The 18300-nt window shown below is 36.7% G+C and overlaps 1 protein-coding gene across 13 annotated transcripts in view; it reads left to right on the forward strand.

Annotated features, from left to right (window-relative positions):
• The window catches only part of NOL4 (nucleolar protein 4), a 373271-nt gene that overhangs the window by 260678 nt on the left and 94293 nt on the right, over nt 1–18300 (forward strand). For 10 of the 13 annotated variants that reach the window (XM_002713494.5, XM_051851300.2, XM_051851299.2 and 7 more), the window contains 2 exons: nt 15072–15251; nt 15985–16176. In XM_002713494.5, coding sequence (XP_002713540.1) covers nt 15072–15251; nt 15985–16176 — 372 coding nt within the window. The remainder of the gene's footprint in view (nt 1–15071; nt 15252–15984; nt 16177–18300) is intronic. The other 3 variants (XM_051851303.2, XM_008261193.4, XM_051851302.2) reach the window with 1 other exon arrangement.

An 18300-nucleotide genomic window follows, 5' to 3' on the forward strand; every position in this document is an offset into this window, starting at 1 on the left:
AAGAAAAGTCAAACTAGAGGAGATACCAATATTTTACAATATAGAATGTTTTAAAATAGAGACTACAGTACACAGAACCACTAATATCCATCCCAAATCCAATAGTGATTAAGATTTTCCCACATTTCTTTTTCATTTTTCAATTTTTTTCTGTAGTATATTAAAAGCAAATTCCAGACACCCATGTCATTGCATCGCTTCATACTTCAGTTTGTGCTTCTAATCAATGTGAACATTTTGGTAACTAAATATTTGCTTAACCAAATGTTGGTTAAATCTAAAAAAAAAAAATCATCTAATATCCTCATCTATAATCAAATATGCTCACTTTCCTCAAAATTGCATTTTGAATGAGTTATTTTAATCATATTATAAACAAAGTATATACATTTATTTTATCTTTTAAAAATGTCTTCATATGTCACTTTTTTGTGTGTCACCAACCTATTGCATAACTGAGGTCAATTGTCCTGTACAGTATCTCATATCTTCTGTTAACTTGTGTGCTGTCTCTGGTATCATTTAACTTGTTTCTCCATCTGCAATTATTTTCTACAAATACAAGTTAGCTGCAAAGGAGTGGTGTTTCAGACTTGAGTATCCATCATAAACCCCTAGATGGATGTTACAACACAGGTGGCTGAGCGCGACCATTGGTGTGTGGTAGAGAATGAACCTTTGCATTTGTCATCTGTCTTCAGATGACCTTTACACTATTCTTTCGTCTTGGACACTTTGAGAGCCATTGTTTTTAGTCTGGAATCAGTGTCTGTGTGTGTGTGTGTGTATGTATGTGACAGAGAGAGAGGGGGAGGGAGGGAGAGGGAGAGAGAGAAACACACACACACACACATAAAGTGTTTGCTTCTTGAGTGGTCTTCATACTTTATTTTGTATTATATCAAAAGGTACCAAGTAGTCATCACACTTTTAATAATGCTTAGATTACCAATAGACTCAATGACGAATAACTGACTTTTAAAAAGTGACTGTAAGCTACTGTTTAAAATTGCAAATTCAAAAAGTAACCTCAAATATCTATGTAGGCCTAATGTGTAAGCAGTCACTCATTCAGAAAATGTTTGCTTTATTGCTACAATGTGCTTGCCATCAATGTACAGGGTTTAAAGATGAAGGAAGTGAGTGGGTAAGTGATCCCACTCCCAAGTAACTCCCAGTATATATGGAAGATACAAACTGGCCCTGAATTCATGTGTTCTTCCCTTATTTATGGTATAATGAGAAAATAAATGTTTCTCTTGATTTCCATTGGTTGCTTTGTCAGAAATGGCCCCATCCCAGGCTGTATCTCTTACCAAGCACAATGGCATTGCTGTGTAAGCTGTCCTGTACTCTGAATACAGAGAAAATTAACTTATTAAGCTTTCTCCATTTGGGGAGTTTTCAAATTCCAGACCTGGTAGTTCTATTAGGATTCGGAAATTTTAAGAAATGGAAGGGCAAATATATTCTTAGAGGTTCTTTGTTAGGAAGGACCTCAGATTATCTCAGAGGAACAAATGGGACATTTAACTAAGGCAGAAATCTATCCTATTCTTAGTAAACAACACCTGTGTTTAGAGTCTAAGCAGATATGCTTCCTCCATTGTACCTAAATTGTGGTTCTTTAATACCTTTGGGTTTTTTTAAAGATTTAGTTTGAATTTTTTCTATTTATACTTGGAATAAGAAAATTATTGTTCCTAAAAGGAAGATTTCCTAGGCGATGATCATCCAAAATTCTTATTAAGGCAAGGCGTATTTATGGGCAAATGAATGTCATAGTTTAGATGGGTTATTAGGAAAGACATTTTAATTTTTGCTTGAGTTCATGATATTACTCCAATATCAGCAGTTTCTCATTTATAAAAAACAAAAAAATAGTTTTATACAAAGAGATGAACCAGACAATATTGAATGCCAATCCAACATATCTTGGATGATGAGAGAGAAAAGATAGAGGGATATGTTTTGATCTGTATGAATGTGGTTTGAAAGAATAGGCAAATTATCATGACAAGAAAATTAAAGAGAAATAGTTACTTAATTCTGTGTCAAATGCCCTAATATATTAAGAATCCACAATTTGGGGAAGGGTTGCAATAGATGACTGATACAGAATCTGTAATCTTTGTGTAAATTGAACTTGATCCAGTTGGCCTTATAAGATAGTTGGCTTTTAAACAATGACAGAAGTAAGAAAGGACATTTACATAGTGTAAGAATCCAGGGTTATAAAAATTTCAGTTTAAATTATAGAGGAAAAAGTTATTGCTCTTGTGTCAAATTTAGATACTCCATATTTTTACATCATAGGATTTTACTTTACCTTGAATGACTAGGACTATAAATCTTTCATGGTTCGAAGTAGTTCAGTGTATAGTGGACAACTGGATTGGGTGTCCTTCATGGTATGTGGAAAGAATGAATTAGTTAAATATTTGCATTTAGATAATTGCATTATAACATTTTTCAAGTATTTCACATTGCCTTTAAAATACTTAATATATTCTATATTTGATCATTCTTAATATAATTTGTAGTTGAAAAACTTTCAGAATTATTGAATGCATCTGTTATGTTTTAGTAGGTAATTCAGCCTTGTTAAAGATTTGATGTGTAAAAATATGCTAATTTTTAACATTAAACTTCTTTGTTAATTTCAATTATCTAGTTTTATTATCTCGCCTTTGATTATACCATTATAATGTTGTGATCCTTCAATCACATTATACCTCTGTTGTTCCATGGAAACATTTTTGAACACTACCAATTAAAAATTCTCACTATAGGAATCATTCAAGGGCATTTTTCTTTGTTGATAGCTTCGAGTATAGATGCTGCTGTTTTGTTTTTTTTTTTGTTTTTGTTTTTTGGTTTTTTTTGTTTGTTTGTTTTTTGACAGGCAGAGTGGACAGTGAAAGAGAGACAGAAAGAAAGGTCTTCCTTTGTGCTGTTGGTTCACCCTCCAATGGCCGCCGCGGCCAGCGCACTGCAGCCGGCGCATCGTGCTGATCCGAAGCCAGGAGCCAGGTACTTCTCCTGGTCTCCCATGTGGGTGCAGGGCCCAAGGACTTGGGCCATCCTCCACTACACTCCCGGGCCATAACAGAGAGCTGGCCTGGAAGAGGGGCAACTGGGACAGAATCTGGCGCCCCGACCGGGACCAGAACCCCGTGTGCTGGCGCCGCAAGGCGGAGGATTAGCCTAGTGAGCCACAGCACCGGCCAATGCTGCTGTTTAAAGGGCATTATCTGTTTAGCCGGAGTCATGTATGTATTTGAATTTATCATTTGTGAAATGCGTTTTTATATTATTAATATGACCTTATAAACGCTGATTTCTTAGCACTGTAGACTCAATCAAAAGTGACAGCCAAATTTAAGAACAAAATGAAAGGGAGGTGGAACGGGTAGAGGATTATGCTATCATACTTCTGCAAGGTCTAGGGATAAATTTCAGAAACAGTTGCACCTGGATGTACACATGCTGTTAGGAGGCCTCTCTGCTGCTCAGCAATGGTGGATTCAGCTTGATTTCAGTCTCAGGCAAGGTGTATTCACCTAGAGGCAAAGTAGAAGCATGGATGCCCTGCATGGGGAAGGTTGGTATACCCACAGGGAAGGCAGTTTCATCTGGTGGAGCAGGTACTATCTGTGAAAAGAAACGTGCTGGGCTGACAGAGAAATAGTGCACATCACCGTGAGGTCTATGGTTTATAGCAAATGTCTTGATTGCCATTCATCCTTTTTTATACATTTCTCTTTCTACTTTTGCAACTCATTCTGATTATGAAACCCTACGCTGTCATTCTTCTGACTTGCTCTCATGGCCCCTTCACTCTGAAATGCCATGTAGTTCTACCCTACCAAGGATGAATGGATGTCCTCTTTTTAACTTCTCTACCACTTTTTCTTGGTGTGTGAGGTTACCTTAGTAACTCAAATTTTAAGTCATAATTAAATTGTCTACAATATTAATATATATTGTGTTAGTCACAGTTTAGAGAAACAGAACCTAGATGTATATATGTGTATGGAATTGGATCATACAGTTATAGAGGCTAGGAAGTCTCATGACCCATGGTCTATAAGCTGATTACCCAGGAGAGCTATGGTACAGTTCATTGTGAATCTCAAGGCCTGTGATCTAGATGAGACAAAGGCATGAGTGACTGTGTCATTGTCTCTCTCAGTTCAAGGAGTCAGACAGAGTTGGTGAATTTTTCCTTCTTTGCCTATTGTTCTGGTCAGGCTTTGAAGTCATTGGAGGATGCACACTCACATTGTAGAGGACAGTTTGCTTTACTGAGTCCCTCAATTTGATTGCTAATCTCATCCAGAGACAAATCCAGAAATAACATTTCATCAAATATCTGGGCACTCTTTAATACAGTAAGGTTGGCATATAACATTAATCATCATATACATTGATAATAATTATTATTCACATTATCACTATTCAACTATATTTAATATTTTATAATATAGATATATCAATGTTGGTTTACCTGTGAAGTTTATTTATAAGCATGTTAAACTCCATGTAGGAGCCAATATTGTGGTACAGCAGGGTAGGCTGCCACGTGTGATGCCAGCATCCTATGTGAGCACTGGTTCGAATCCCGGCTACTCCTCTTCCCACTCAGCTCCCTGATAATGCGCCTGGGAAGTAAGTGGAAAATGGCCCAAATGACCAGGCCCCTGACACCCATATGGGAAACCCATATAGGGTTCCAGGTTCCTAAGTTCAACCTGGCATAGCCCTGGCCATTGTGGCATTTTAGAAATGAACCAGCAGATGAAAGATATCTCTCTCTCTCTCTCTCTCTCTCTCTCTCTCTCTCTTTCTCTCTGTGTGTGTGTCTCCCTCTCTCTCTGTAGTTCTCAAATAAAATTTCATCTTTTTCAAATAAAATAAATAAATATTTTTGTAAAAAATTCCATGTAAAATTTAACATACTATATGAAATGAAACACAATTAAATAGCTTCTAACCCATAGAAAGAACATCTTCCATCAGTTTACCTTAGGATGTGTTGACTTATTATCTGAAAAACAAATCTGCAGTTAAATGTTTTTTTTAAACTTTTATTTAGTAAATATAATTTCCCAAAGTACAGTTTTTGGATTACAATACCTTTCCCCCCCTTAACTTCCCTCCCACCTGCTCCCCTCCCATCTCCCACTCTCTCTCCCATTCTATTCACATCAAGATTCATTTTCAATTATCTTTATACACAGAAGATCAATTTAGTATACATTAAGTAAAGATTTCATCAGTATGCACCCACACAGAACATAAAGTGTAAAATACTGTTTGAGTACTAGTTATAGCATTAATTCACATTGGACAACACATTAAGGACAGATATCCCACGTAAGAAGTAAGTACACAGTGACTCCTGTTGTTGACTTAACAATTTGACACTCTTGTTTATGGCATCAGAAATCTCCCTAGGCTCTAGTCATGAGTTTCCAAGGCTATGGAAGCCTCTTGAGTTCGCTGACTCTGATCATATTTAGACAAGGTCATAGTCAACAAGTGGAAGTTCTCCCCTCCCTTCAGAGAAAGGTACCTCCTTCTTTGGCCCATTCTTTCTACCGGGATCTCACTCGCAGAGACCTTTCATTTACGTCTTTTTTTTTTTTTTTTTTTTTTTTTTTGCCAGAGTGTCTTGGCTTTCCATGCCTAAAATACTCTCATGGGCTCTTCAGCCAGAACCGAGTGCCTTAAGGGCTGATTCTGAGGCCAGAGTGCTGTTTGGGACATCTGCCATTCTACAAGTCTGCTGTGTATCCCACTTCCCTTGTTGGATCGTTCTCTCCCATTTTTATTCTATCAGTTAGTATTAGCAGACACTAGTCTTGTTTGTGTGCTCCCTTTGACTCTTAATCCTATCATTATGATCAGTTGTGAACAGAAATTGATCACTTGGACTAGTGAGATGGCATTGGTACATGCAATCTTGATGGGATTGTATTGGAATTCCCTGGCACATTTCTAATTCCACCATTTGGGGTAAGTCCGATTGAGCATGTCCCAAATTGTACATCTCCTCCCTCTCTTATTCCCACTCTTATATTTAACAGGGATCACTTTTCAGTTAAATGTCAACACCTAAGAATAATTGTGTGTTGATTAAAGAGTTCAACCAATAGTATTAAGTTGAACAAAAAAATCCTAAAAGGGATAAAGTAGTAAGTTGTACATCAACAGTCAGGACAAGGGATGATCAAGTCACTGTTTCTCATAGTGTCCCTTTCACTTCAACAGGTTTCCTTTTTTGTTGTTGGTTAGTTGTCACCGATCAGGGAGAACATATGACATTTGTTCCTTTGGGACTGGCTTAATTCACTCAGCATGATGTTTTCCAGATTCCTCCATTTTGTTGCAAATGACCAGGTTTCATTATTTTTGACTACTGTATAGTATTCTATAGAGTACATGTCCCATAATTTCTTAATGTTAAATGCTAACTATGTTTAATATGTCTTGTTACATGAGGACTTCTATTTTAAAAGTTGGTGTCAAGAAATTACAGTGCCTTAGAAATTTCCTGCTGATAAATGTGACAGTGCCTCAAAAGTAGTCATTCTATAGTGACAACAGAAAACAGAGTTAAAATCATAGATTCAGAGCCAAACCAATGGGTTCAAATCTCGACTTCTTTATTTGCAAACTTTGTGATGTTGAGAAAGTTACTTAACCAGTGATTTGTCAATGAAATGAAATATTTTTAAAGACATAGAATAATGCTTGGCATATAATTGGTGCTCCTTATTCTACAGTCATATAACTTCAGGCAGATCTAGATTAAAATAGTGGCTGGAGAATTATCTGTTTGAGAAGTATTTAGATGATTCCTTATTGGTAGAAAGAGGAGGATTATACCTCCCCACTTGCTTATTTCAAAGGTGAAGGATGCAATACACTAGATGTACCATGGTTCCAAGTGCTAATTTCTTCTCTTTGTCTCTCACTCACTTTCTTCATTATTTGTTTTATAGCATTTGATCTATCAGAAAATATTATATCATAAATAGAAACAAATATAGTATACTGCTTTTTAAAAATACTTATTTATTTATTTGAAAGATTTAAAAAGAGAGGGGGAGAGGTAAAGAGAGATATCTTCTGTCTGCTGATTCACTCCTCAGATGTCTACAACAACTGGTGTGCTAGGTCAGGCTAAAGCCAGAAGCCAGGAACCAGGAGCTTCATATGGGTTTCCCATGTTAGTGGCAGCGGCCCCAGCTCTTGGGTCCACCTTCTACTGATTTTTTTCTGGCAATTAGAAGGGAGTTAGATTGGAAGTAGATCTGTTGGGACTTGAACTGGTACTTGGCTCAAATATTGGAGGCCAGAACTACAGATGGAGATTTTTTTTTTAATTTTTATAATTTATATATAAAGGGGACAAAATTCATGTATTTCATGTATATCAGTTTTTTTTTATTTTGTTTAAGGAATACAACTTCATGAATTTTATATATACAGATTTGTGAGCATAATGATTCTTCCCCCCACCTCCTTCCCACCCATACTCCCGCCTTTCTTCCCTCCCTCTTCCTTTCCCATTCTTATTTTTTATAGAGATCAATTTTCAGTTAACTTTTATACTTGTAAGATTAACCCTACACTGAGAGATCGCCAATTAGTATGAAGGGAAAAAGAAGAAAAGATCACTTTTTCATATGCTGATTTCATTTCCTTTGGATAAATTCCAAAGAGTGGGATGGCTGGGTCATATGGTAGGTCTATATTTAACTTTCTGAGATATCTCCATACTGTCTTCCACAGTAGCTGTACTGGTTTACATTCCCACCAACAGTGGATTAATATACCCTTCTTCCCACATCCTCTCCAACATTTGTTGTTTGTTGATTTCTGTTAGCTATTCTAATATGTGTGAGGTGAAACCTCATTCTGGTTTTGATTTGCATTTTCCTGATGGCTAACAATCCTGAGGGTTTTTCATGTGTCTGTTGGCCATTTGAATTTCCTCTCTTTAAAAATGTCTGTTCAGGTCCTTTGCCCATTTCTTGACTTCATTGTTTGTTTTGTGGTTGTTGGGTTTCTTGAGCTCTTTATAGATTCTGGAAGTTAATCTTTTGTCAGTTGCAGTTTGCAGTATTTTCTCCAGTTCTGTCAGTTGCCTCTTCACTTTGCTGAGTGTTTCATTTTCAGTGCAAAAGCTTCTTAGTTTGATGTAATCCCAATTGTTAATTTTGGATTTGATTGCCTATGCTTCTGGGGTCTTTTCCAAGAATTCTTTCCCTATGCCAATGCCTTGTAGGGTTTTCCCAATGTTTTCTAGTGATTTGATGGTATCTCATTTTAGATTTAGGTCTCATCCATTTTGAGTGGATTTTTGTGTAAAGTGTAAGGTAGGGGTCTTCTGCTTGCAGAGATCCAGTTTTCACAGCACCATTTGTTGAAGAGACTGTCTGATATTGTAATGCTCCCAGCTTTGTCTTTATTGTTAGATTGTTTTAGCTAAATAGCTATTTGAGGTTTCAGTGTTTCCATATGAATTTAAGCATCATTTTTTTCTAGATCTGAGAAGGATGTTCTTTGTATTTTGATTGGTTTCACTTTGTATCAATAAATTGCTTTTGCTAGTATGTATATTTAAAAAATTTTGATTCTTCCAATCCCATGAACATGGAAAAAATTTTCCACTTTTTTATGTCTTCTTCTATTTCTATTTTAAATGTTTTGTAATTTTCATCACAGAGAACTTTAATGTCTCTGGTTAAATTTATTCCAGGGAATTTAATTGTTTTTTAAATATTGTGAATGAGACTGATCTTAGAAGGTCTTTCTCAGTTATTACATTGTCTGTGTATACAAAGCCTATTGATTTTTGTCTGTTGATTTCACATCCTCCTACTTTACCAAACTGTTTATAGAATCATGTCATCAGCAAATAGGGTTAGTTAGACTTCTTCTTTCCCTATTTGTGTCCCATTTATTTCTTTTTCTTGACGGATGTCTCTGGCTAAAACTTCCAGGACTATATTAAATAGCAGTGGTGAGACTAGGCCTTCTTTTCTGGTTCTGGATCTTAATGGGAATGCCTCCAATTTTTCCCCATTCAGTAGAATGCTGGCTATGTGTCTGTTATTATAAATGCCTTGATTACGTTGAGGAATGTTCCTTCCAAACCCAATTTGCTTAAAGTTTCCATCATAAAAAGTTGTTAAATTTTGTCAAATGCTTTATCTACATCTACTGAGATAATCGTATGATTTTTGGTCTTCATTTTGTTAATGTGGTTTATCACATTTATTGATTTTCGGTTGTTGAAACATCCCAGCATACCTGAGATAAATACCACTTGGTTAGGTGGATGATCTTTCTGATGTACTGTTGGATTTGATTGGATAGTATTTTGTTGAGAATTTTTGTATCTATTTTCATCAGGGATGTTGGTCTGTAGATCTCTTTCTCTGTTGTATCTTTTTCTGGCTTAGGAATTAAGATGATGCAGGCTTCATAGAAGGAGTTTGGAAGGACTCCCTCCCTTTCAATTGTTTTGAATAGCTTGAGAAGAATTGTAATTAGTTCTTCTTTAAATGTCTGGTACAATTCAGCAGTGAAGCCATCGGGATCTGGGCTTTTCTTTTTTTTATTTTTTTGACAGGCAGAGTGGACAGTGAGAGAGAGAGACAGAGAGAAAGGTCTTCCCTTGCCGTTGGTTCACCCTCCAATGGCCGCCGCGGCCGGCGCGCTGCGGCCGGCGCACCGCGCTGATCCGATGGCAGGAGCCAGGAGCCAGGTGCTTTTCCTGGTCTCCCATGGGGTGCAGGGCCCAAGCACCTGGGCCATCCTCCACTGCACTCCCTGGCCACAGCAGAGGGCTGGCCTGGAAGAGGGGCAACCGGGACAGAATCCGGCGCCCCGACCGGGACTAGAACCCGGTGTGCCGGTGCCGCTAGGCGGAGGATTAGCCTAGTGAGCCGCGGCACCGGCCTGGGCTTTTCTTTGATGGAAGAGTCTTTATTACTGATTCAGTCTCCATCTTGGTTATTGGTCTGTTTATGTGTTTTATGTCTTCATGACTTAGGTAGGTTGTATGCTTCCAGGAATCTATCTATATCTTCTAGGTTTCCTGATTTGTTGGCATACAGCTCTTTGTAGTAATTCCTGATGATTCTTTTTACCTCAGTGGTATCTGTTGTTATATTCCTTTTTCATCTGTGATTTTGTTGATTTGGATCTCTTGCTGATTTATTTATTTCTTTTTTTTGGGTAGTTGGGCCAGTGATATGTCATTTTTATTTTTTTTTCAAAAACCCAGCTTTTAATTGATTTTTGTCTTTTTAATTCAATTTTGTTTATTTTTTTCTTAATTTTAATTATTTCTTTCCTCCTACTAATTTTGGGTTTGTTTTGTTGCTGTTTTTTCAGGTCTTTGAGATGCATAGGCAGCTCATTTATTTGGTGACTTTCCAGTTTCTTGATGTAGGCATAATAGCTGCAAACTTCCCTCTTAACAGTGCTTTTGCTGTATCCATGAGTTTTGATATGAGGTATTGTCATCTTCATTCATTTCTGAAATTTTTTGACTAGTTTTTGATTTCCTTATAACCCACTGTTCATTTAGGAGCATGTTTTCCAGTCTCCCTGTGTTTGCATATGATCTTGAGATTCTTGAGTTGTTGATTTCGAGCTTTCATCCATTGTGATCAGAGAAGGTGCATGGTATGATTTTGATCTTTTTGAATTTACTGAGACCTGCTTTATGGCCTATCCTAGAAAAATATCCATGGACTGCTCAGAAGAATGTGTTTTCTGCCACTGTGGGATCAAAAGTTCTGTATATCAGTTAGGTCCATTTGGTCCACAGTGTCCATTAGCTCTGTTGTTTCTCTGTTGATTTTCTGTCTGGTTGATCTATCCAGTGATTTAAATGGGGTGTTGAGGTACCTTGTTACTATTGTATTGGAGTCTATATCTCCCTTCAGATCTGTTAACAGTTCTTTTAAATAGTCAGGGCACCTGTAATTGGGCACATATACATTTATTATAGTCATGTCTTCCTGTTGTATCCTTTAATCATTTCAAAATGTCCTCAAAATGTCCTTTGTTGTCTCTTTTAGAAGTTTTTGTGGTAAAGTCTATTTTTCTGATATTAGGATGGCTACATCTGCCCTTTTTTCCCCCTTAGCATGGAATACTATCCTTTCACTTTCTCTCCTTTCACTTTCAGTCTACATGTATCTTTGTTGGTGAGGTGTGTTTCTTGTGGGCAGCAAATAAATGGGTCTTGTTTTTCAGTCCATTCAGTCAGTCTGTATCTTTTAACCAGAGAGTTCAGGGCATTTACATTCAAAGTAACTATTGATAAGTAACAATTTGACCCTGCCGTTTTTCTGTGGATATTCCTATCATTTACTTTGGATTTCTTTGTACTTTTACTTGGGGATGTCCTTCTTTGCATTCTTTCATGATGATGTCTTTCTTTCTGTGTTCCTGTGTGTAGCACATCCATTAGCATCTTTTGTAAGGCTGGACAGGTGGTGACAATTCTTTCAATTTCTGTTTTTTATGGAAGGTCTATATTTCACCTTTGAGAGCTTTGTAAGGTACAGTATTCTGTGTTCTCTCTTTTTTCTCTTAAGATTTGGACTTTATCATGCCATTGTCTTCTAGCCCATAGGGTTTCTGATGAGAATTCATCTGTCTAATTGGAGATCTTCTGAAAGTAGTCTGGCATTTCTCTCCTAAACAATTTAGAATCTTTTCTGTATGCTTTATGGAGGAAAGTTTGACTATAATGTGTCATGTGCAAACCTCTTCTGGTCATATCTTTTAGGAGTTCTATGTGATCCTGTACTTGGACATTACTTTCTTTCTCTAAATTAGGGGAGTTTTCTGTAATTATTTCATTAAGTAACCCTTCTAGCCCAATCTCTCTTACCACACCATCAGGCACTCCTAAGACCCATATGTTGGGTTGTTTGATAGTATCCCATATTATTTCTAACACTATTTTTAAGTGTGCTAATTTCTTCTTGTTTTTGGTCTGACAGTAAAATTTCCAGGAATTTTTCTTCTTGCTCAGATAGTCTTTCTTCTGCCTCACCAGCTCTGCTGTTAAGTCTTTCTACAGCATTTATTATTTCATCTATTGAATTCTTTATTTCTAGTATATCATTTTGATTTCTCTTTAAAAATCTCAATTTTATGGGAAAAATTTTATTCATATATGGTTTTCTTTCATTCATGGATATGTTTCTGATAGCTTTTGAATAATCCTATGATTAATTTTTTGAATTCCATTTCTGGCATTTCCTCCATCTCTTCATCTTCACATTCTAATACTGAAATGTTGTGTGATTCCTTGGTGGGGGGTATCATAGTGTCTTCCTTATTCTTGTTTCTTGAATTTCTGCATTTATTTTTGGCATTTGTAGACTTTTTTCTTCCTCTGATGGCCTTTATCTTTGAGCTAAGCCTTGGTGACTTAGCGGAATGTCCAAACCTTCAGTGAACACCAAGAGGGGTGTGCTGGATGTGGCCAGGGAGCTCTGGTCAGTGCTCCAGGATGGTGTGAATATCCAGGGTAACACAAAGTTGGGCATGATAGCTCTCGTCTGGTTAACTGGATGGAGAAGAATGGTCACCTGTGTTGTTGTGACCATCCTTCTCCTCCAAGCTGAGGAATGCCCAGATGATAGCCATAAATAAGACCAAGTATCTGCTAAGAACAATAGATAGAATCAAAAAGGAGGGAATGATCCAACATGGGAAGCAGGCTGCACAGCAGACTCATAAAATGACAAACGCCCTAAACAGTACTCTGGCCTCAGATTCAGCCCTTGAGGCATTCGAATCTGGCTAAAAAGCACATGAGAGTATTTCAGGCATGGAAAGTCAAGACACTGTGGCAAAAAATTGCCTACAAGAAAGATCTCTGTGATTGAGTTCCCAGTGGAAAGAAAGGACATCAAAGAAGGAAGTATCTTTCTCTGAAGGGAAGAGAGAACTTGCACCTTGCTTATGGCCCTGTCTAAATGATGGAGTTTCTGGACTCAAAAGGCTTCCATAGCCTTGGCAGCTCATGACAAGAGCCTTGGGTGATCACTGACATCATAAATAAGAGTGTCATTTGTTTAATCAACAACAGGAGTCAATCTGCAGCTGCTCTCCATGTAGGACCTCCATCCTTAATGTGTTGTACTATGAGAATTAATGGTAAAACTTGTCTTCAAACAGTACTTTCTACTTTGAGTGTCTGTGTGGGTGCAAATTAGGGAAAACATATGATGTTTGTCTTTTTGGGACTGCCTTATTTCACTAAGCATATGGTCTCTAATTGCATGCATTTTGTTGTGAAAGACAGAATTTTGTTCTTTTTTATGGCTTAGTAGTATTCCATTGTGTACATATACCACACTTTCTTTATTCAGTCATCAAGTGATGAACATCTAGGTTGATTCCATATCTTAGCTATTGTGAGTTGAGCTTCTATAAACATGGGGATACAGATACTTCTTTCATATACTGATTTTATTTCCACTAGGTAAATTCCCAGGAGTGAAATGGCTGGGTCATATGGTAGCTCTATTTTCAGATTTCTGAGGAATCTCCATACTGTTTTCCATAATTGTTGTACTAGTTTACATTCCACTAACCAGTGTATTAGGGTATCTTTTACACCACGTCCTTGCCAGCATTTTTTTTTTTATTTTTAGATATAGCCATTGTAACTAGGGTAAGGGTACAAATACAGATCACCTCATTGTGATTTGCATTTAAATTGCCCTGATGGCTAGTTATCCTTAGCATCTTTTCATGTCTTTTGGCTGTTTGTATTTCATCATTTGAAACATGAGTGTTCATGTTCTTAGCCCATTTCTTAACTGGATTGTTTCCTTTGTTGTTGAGTTTCTTGAGCTTCTTATACATCCAGGATATTAATCCTTTATAGATGTATGATTTATTTTTAGATATCTAGCTTTAGTATCTTATCCAAGGTACCTAGGATATGTTTTGATGATTAAAAAGTTTTTTAATGATGATTAAAAAGTATGTTTTGATGATTAAAAGCTGGCAAAAGTGAGTTCTCAAAGGAGTTTTGTAAGGAAGTTCATTGTTACACTGTACACTACTGGGTCAAGCTCCCAATCATGCCATACATCTGGATCTCCTTTACTTCCTGGTCACTTCTCCCAAACCAAATCTCAGATTGCCCCAGGAATCCCTAAGAGGAAGTATGTTGAATGTATTATCCCCAAATGAGTGTCAAAAGTCAATTTACTTATTGTTGTATAGTTATTTCCACATACATGCATGAACATATTGTTGCATCTCAACAATTAGATCCCAAGGCCGTTGGTTGATTATATGTAGAAATGATTCTTAAAATATTTAAAAATTTTGATGTTTAATGATTTTTTACATCAAAAAATGTGTCACTTTGTTTTTATATTGAACTTGTTCTGTCTTTTGTATAGTAAAGGAATACATAAGCACTGAATTTAATGTATGAATAGGAAGGATCCTGTTTTCTTTTTCTAAAACAAAAATCATAGATCATTTATAAACTGATTTTAAAGTATTGGGGGGTCTTATAAATAATATCCCTAATCACAGAAATATCTTGTATGGTCACTTTTGGAAGTTATTTAAACATATCTATGCCTCATTATCCTGATATGTTTAAAGAATACTAATATAATTAGACTGTTCTGAGATAATTTTTCTAAGAATATGGAGTTTTATTTTAGGATGTAAACCAGTGATTCTTTTTCAAAAATGATTAAAGTTTACTTTTTTGTGGAATATGGATTTTGAGTGGAGATAGTAATTGGTCTCAAACAACCAAATTCAAAAAACTTTTCTGCAATGAGAGAAACATCCCATGTGGCTATTGTGCACTTGAAATGTGACTGGCGTGATAACGAAAATCTTTTTTAAATTGCATTAATTTTGGATTAAAATAACCACAACTTTGGAGTTATCAACTGGTAAACATGATTTTTTGAGAAACAGTCGAAAAATAATGTAAATACTTTTGTAGTGAATTTAAAAGCAGCAATTTCACCATTTCTTTTCAGTCTCCTGCTCATAGTTACTCAAGCTATGACTCTGGCAAAAATGAGAGTGTAGACCGAGGTGCCGAGGACCTGTCCCTGAACAGGGGAGATGAGGATGAAGATGACCATGATGATCATGACGATTCTGAGAAAGTGAACGAGACAGATGGCGTGGAAGCCGAGCGGCTGAAAGCTTTCAATGTGAGTCCTGCCACTCTCCCTGTGTGGCTTAATTTTTAACCACTTCACTTTTGTGTTGTTGCTTGTTGGTAAATGTGGATATTTTAGAGACATGTTTGTTTAATTTACAGAAGGATTTAAAAAGTACATGAAACACTCTTTGCCACCCAGACACCAGAATTGCTGTGTTTTGTTTAGAATTTTACAGCCAAATGTGAGCTGGAAGCTGGAATTGTGTTGTGTGAGTATGCATGTTTGCCTATTGGATGAAGCGGGCCTCGCTTACTCTCTGATGAGTTCGCCCGTCATCAGCTATTTCTTCGGCTTTCCTAGCTTATCTAATTATGCATGACGGAAGAGTCAATAGTTTATTTTCAGAGATTAGTCCACTGTGCAGGGTAGCAATATAGCAGTTGTATTTATCATTAATAGACAATTTAATGGGGTGCTCTATTGTCACAGTCTACTGTTATTTCCTGATTTTTTTTTCTACACAATAGTCTATTCTTTTCTGTCTGTCTGTCTGTGTGTCTGCCTCTCTCTCTCTTTTATTTTCTCTCTATTTTTTTAATCCAACCATTTAGAAAGTCTTTAAAGAGTGTTTGCTTAAAATTTCTGGCTTTCCATTGCATAAAGTTCTCCAGTGCATAAACCAGAGAAAGAATATTTTCCTATCAGTAATCAAAGCAGGAAGCTAGGAACAGCAGAGAGCAGCCCTCCAAACCCTTCTCCTCTGTCTCCCTCTTGCCAACAGATGTTTGTCAGGCTGTTTGTAGATGAAAACTTGGACCGAATGGTCCCAATCTCTAAGCAGCCCAAAGAAAAGATCCAGGCTATCATTGACTCATGCAGGCGACAGTTCCCTGAGTACCAAGAGCGTGCCAGAAAACGTATACGGACTTACCTCAAGTCCTGCAGGCGGATGAAAAGAAGTGGTTTTGAGATGGTGAGTTTTGAATTAAAACACAGCCCTAGATTCCATCGAAATCCCACATGTAAACCATGACACTATTTTTTTTTCATCTTAGTGTCTTTTTTATTTTTTCCATAATGTCAGGTCAAAGGGGTTTTCGTTTGCTTGTTTGTTTTTCCCCCTTCTCCTTTTCATCTTCCTGAAGTATTTTATGCCCTTTGTTTATTTACTAAGGTCTATCTTGTGAGACCAGTGCTCATAGAACTACATGGTACCATGTCACAGAAAATGAGGGTGATATGAGTAAAAAAGCAGTGAGAACCCACATCTCACGCATGTTGGGTTTCTTTCTGTCATTATTAAAGTGGTTACAAGACACACAAAGTCAGAAGGCATGTGAGAATGGCTTTCTCTGGAATGAAAGGAAAAGGATGGCTCCTTCTCAGGAATACCATTTTCACATCAATGGTTAACAGATAGCAAGTCTTAAAAACAAAATGGCAGGGAATGTCATTCCTCAGGAGGAAAATAAGGCTTTGTTGCACCAGGTATATTTATGTGTGTGCTTGTAGGTGTTACCATGAACTTTTATACTCCACTCTGTCTATGGATGAGCTTATGCTGATGTTAGATTACTTATGGGGTGGAAATTAGAAACCAGTGTTCTTTGAACTTTGTTCTTTTTCATCTTACTCTAATGGATACACTTAGAAAGGGTGTGCCCATCTACAATGAATGCTTTTCTCAATTCTTGAATTTTTACTTGTATAAGCAGCAATATATTGGAAAGCTCCATGAAAACTCAGTCTCTTAATGCTTGTGATCTGTGCCTCTAATTTGTTAGGTATGGTGGAGAAGGAATTATTATAGATGAGAGGTTTGATATTTCGTCTATGAGAAATAATTTTGGTTAATGTGTAAAAGTCCAGTGAACAGCTGAAAATCCACTATCTGTTGTCAACTTTCCTACCTGACCCCTAAAAATCTTTGTCCTTGTTGAAGAAAAGGTGACTTCCTCAAAGATCTAGTCTTCTCAAATAGTTAGAAGCAAAAGGCTGTGTCCTGGGAGCCAGATTTTAAGTTCTGGATCCATCAATCTCTAGCTGTATGACTTAAGCAAGTTACTCCAATTGCCTGTTTTCAGGCTCCTCCTCTGGAGATGACAATTCCTAATTTGTAGAACAGAGTGAATTATTTATATTGTCTCATGTAAGCCTCTGCAAGTCATTTTTAGCATTTGGTAAGCACTCAGTAAACCTTCACTCAAAATATTATGCAATGTTATGCAATACATCTGATAAGTTTTTATTTATTATTTTTATTTGTAAGGCAGAGAGACAGAGAGAAAAAGAATTCCCATCTACTAGTTCACTCCCCAAATGACCACAGTGATGGGAATTGGGTCAGGCTGAAGACAGGAGCCTGGAACTCAATCTGATTTCCACACATGGAAGGCAGGAACTCATGACTTGAGCAACCATCAATGCTTTTCCAAGTCTGCATTAATTAGCAGGAAGCTGTGGCCAGGTACTCTGGTATGGAACACAGGCATATAAACCAGTGTCCTGACCCCTAGGCCAAATGCCCATTGCCCTAAAGGTATTTATTCTCCAATTACAGATCCTTGCAAATAACCACTTGCTTACTTCTCAGGATACTTTTATTGGAGCTGAAGTTTGTTGTGCATAAGACAATAAAAAAATGGAAAATTTAGCAAACTAAATTATGACAGTGGGAGTAGTATGATATGAGCAAGAATGAGATATTACTTAAAGAAAATGAGCTAATTCTCCCAATAATGAATTATTTAATTATTATTATGATCTGCTCAATAAAAGATGACACATGAAAAGGGTATGTGAACAAGTTTAAAAACCCAGCAACCTGACATTGACATAAAGTTCAAGACAATTTAGTTTTCAAGATAAAGGCCCATTGAAACAAAATACATCACTGTACTTCAATGAACATAATAGTATCATATACCAAAATCTTTACTTTTACTTGTATCTGGCATTAGAATTTTTCTAATAGTTTAACATTTTTACAGATATTTTCTATGTCAAAGTTTATTTTTATGACATAACATTTTTCTACTAATCATTCTGTAAGAGAAAAAAATCATTGCCATGGATCCCTAATGCATATTTCAGCTAT

The sequence above is a fragment of the Oryctolagus cuniculus genome, chromosome 10, assembly GCF_964237555.1.
Source record: "Oryctolagus cuniculus chromosome 10, mOryCun1.1, whole genome shotgun sequence".
NCBI lineage: Eukaryota > Metazoa > Chordata > Mammalia > Lagomorpha > Leporidae > Oryctolagus > Oryctolagus cuniculus.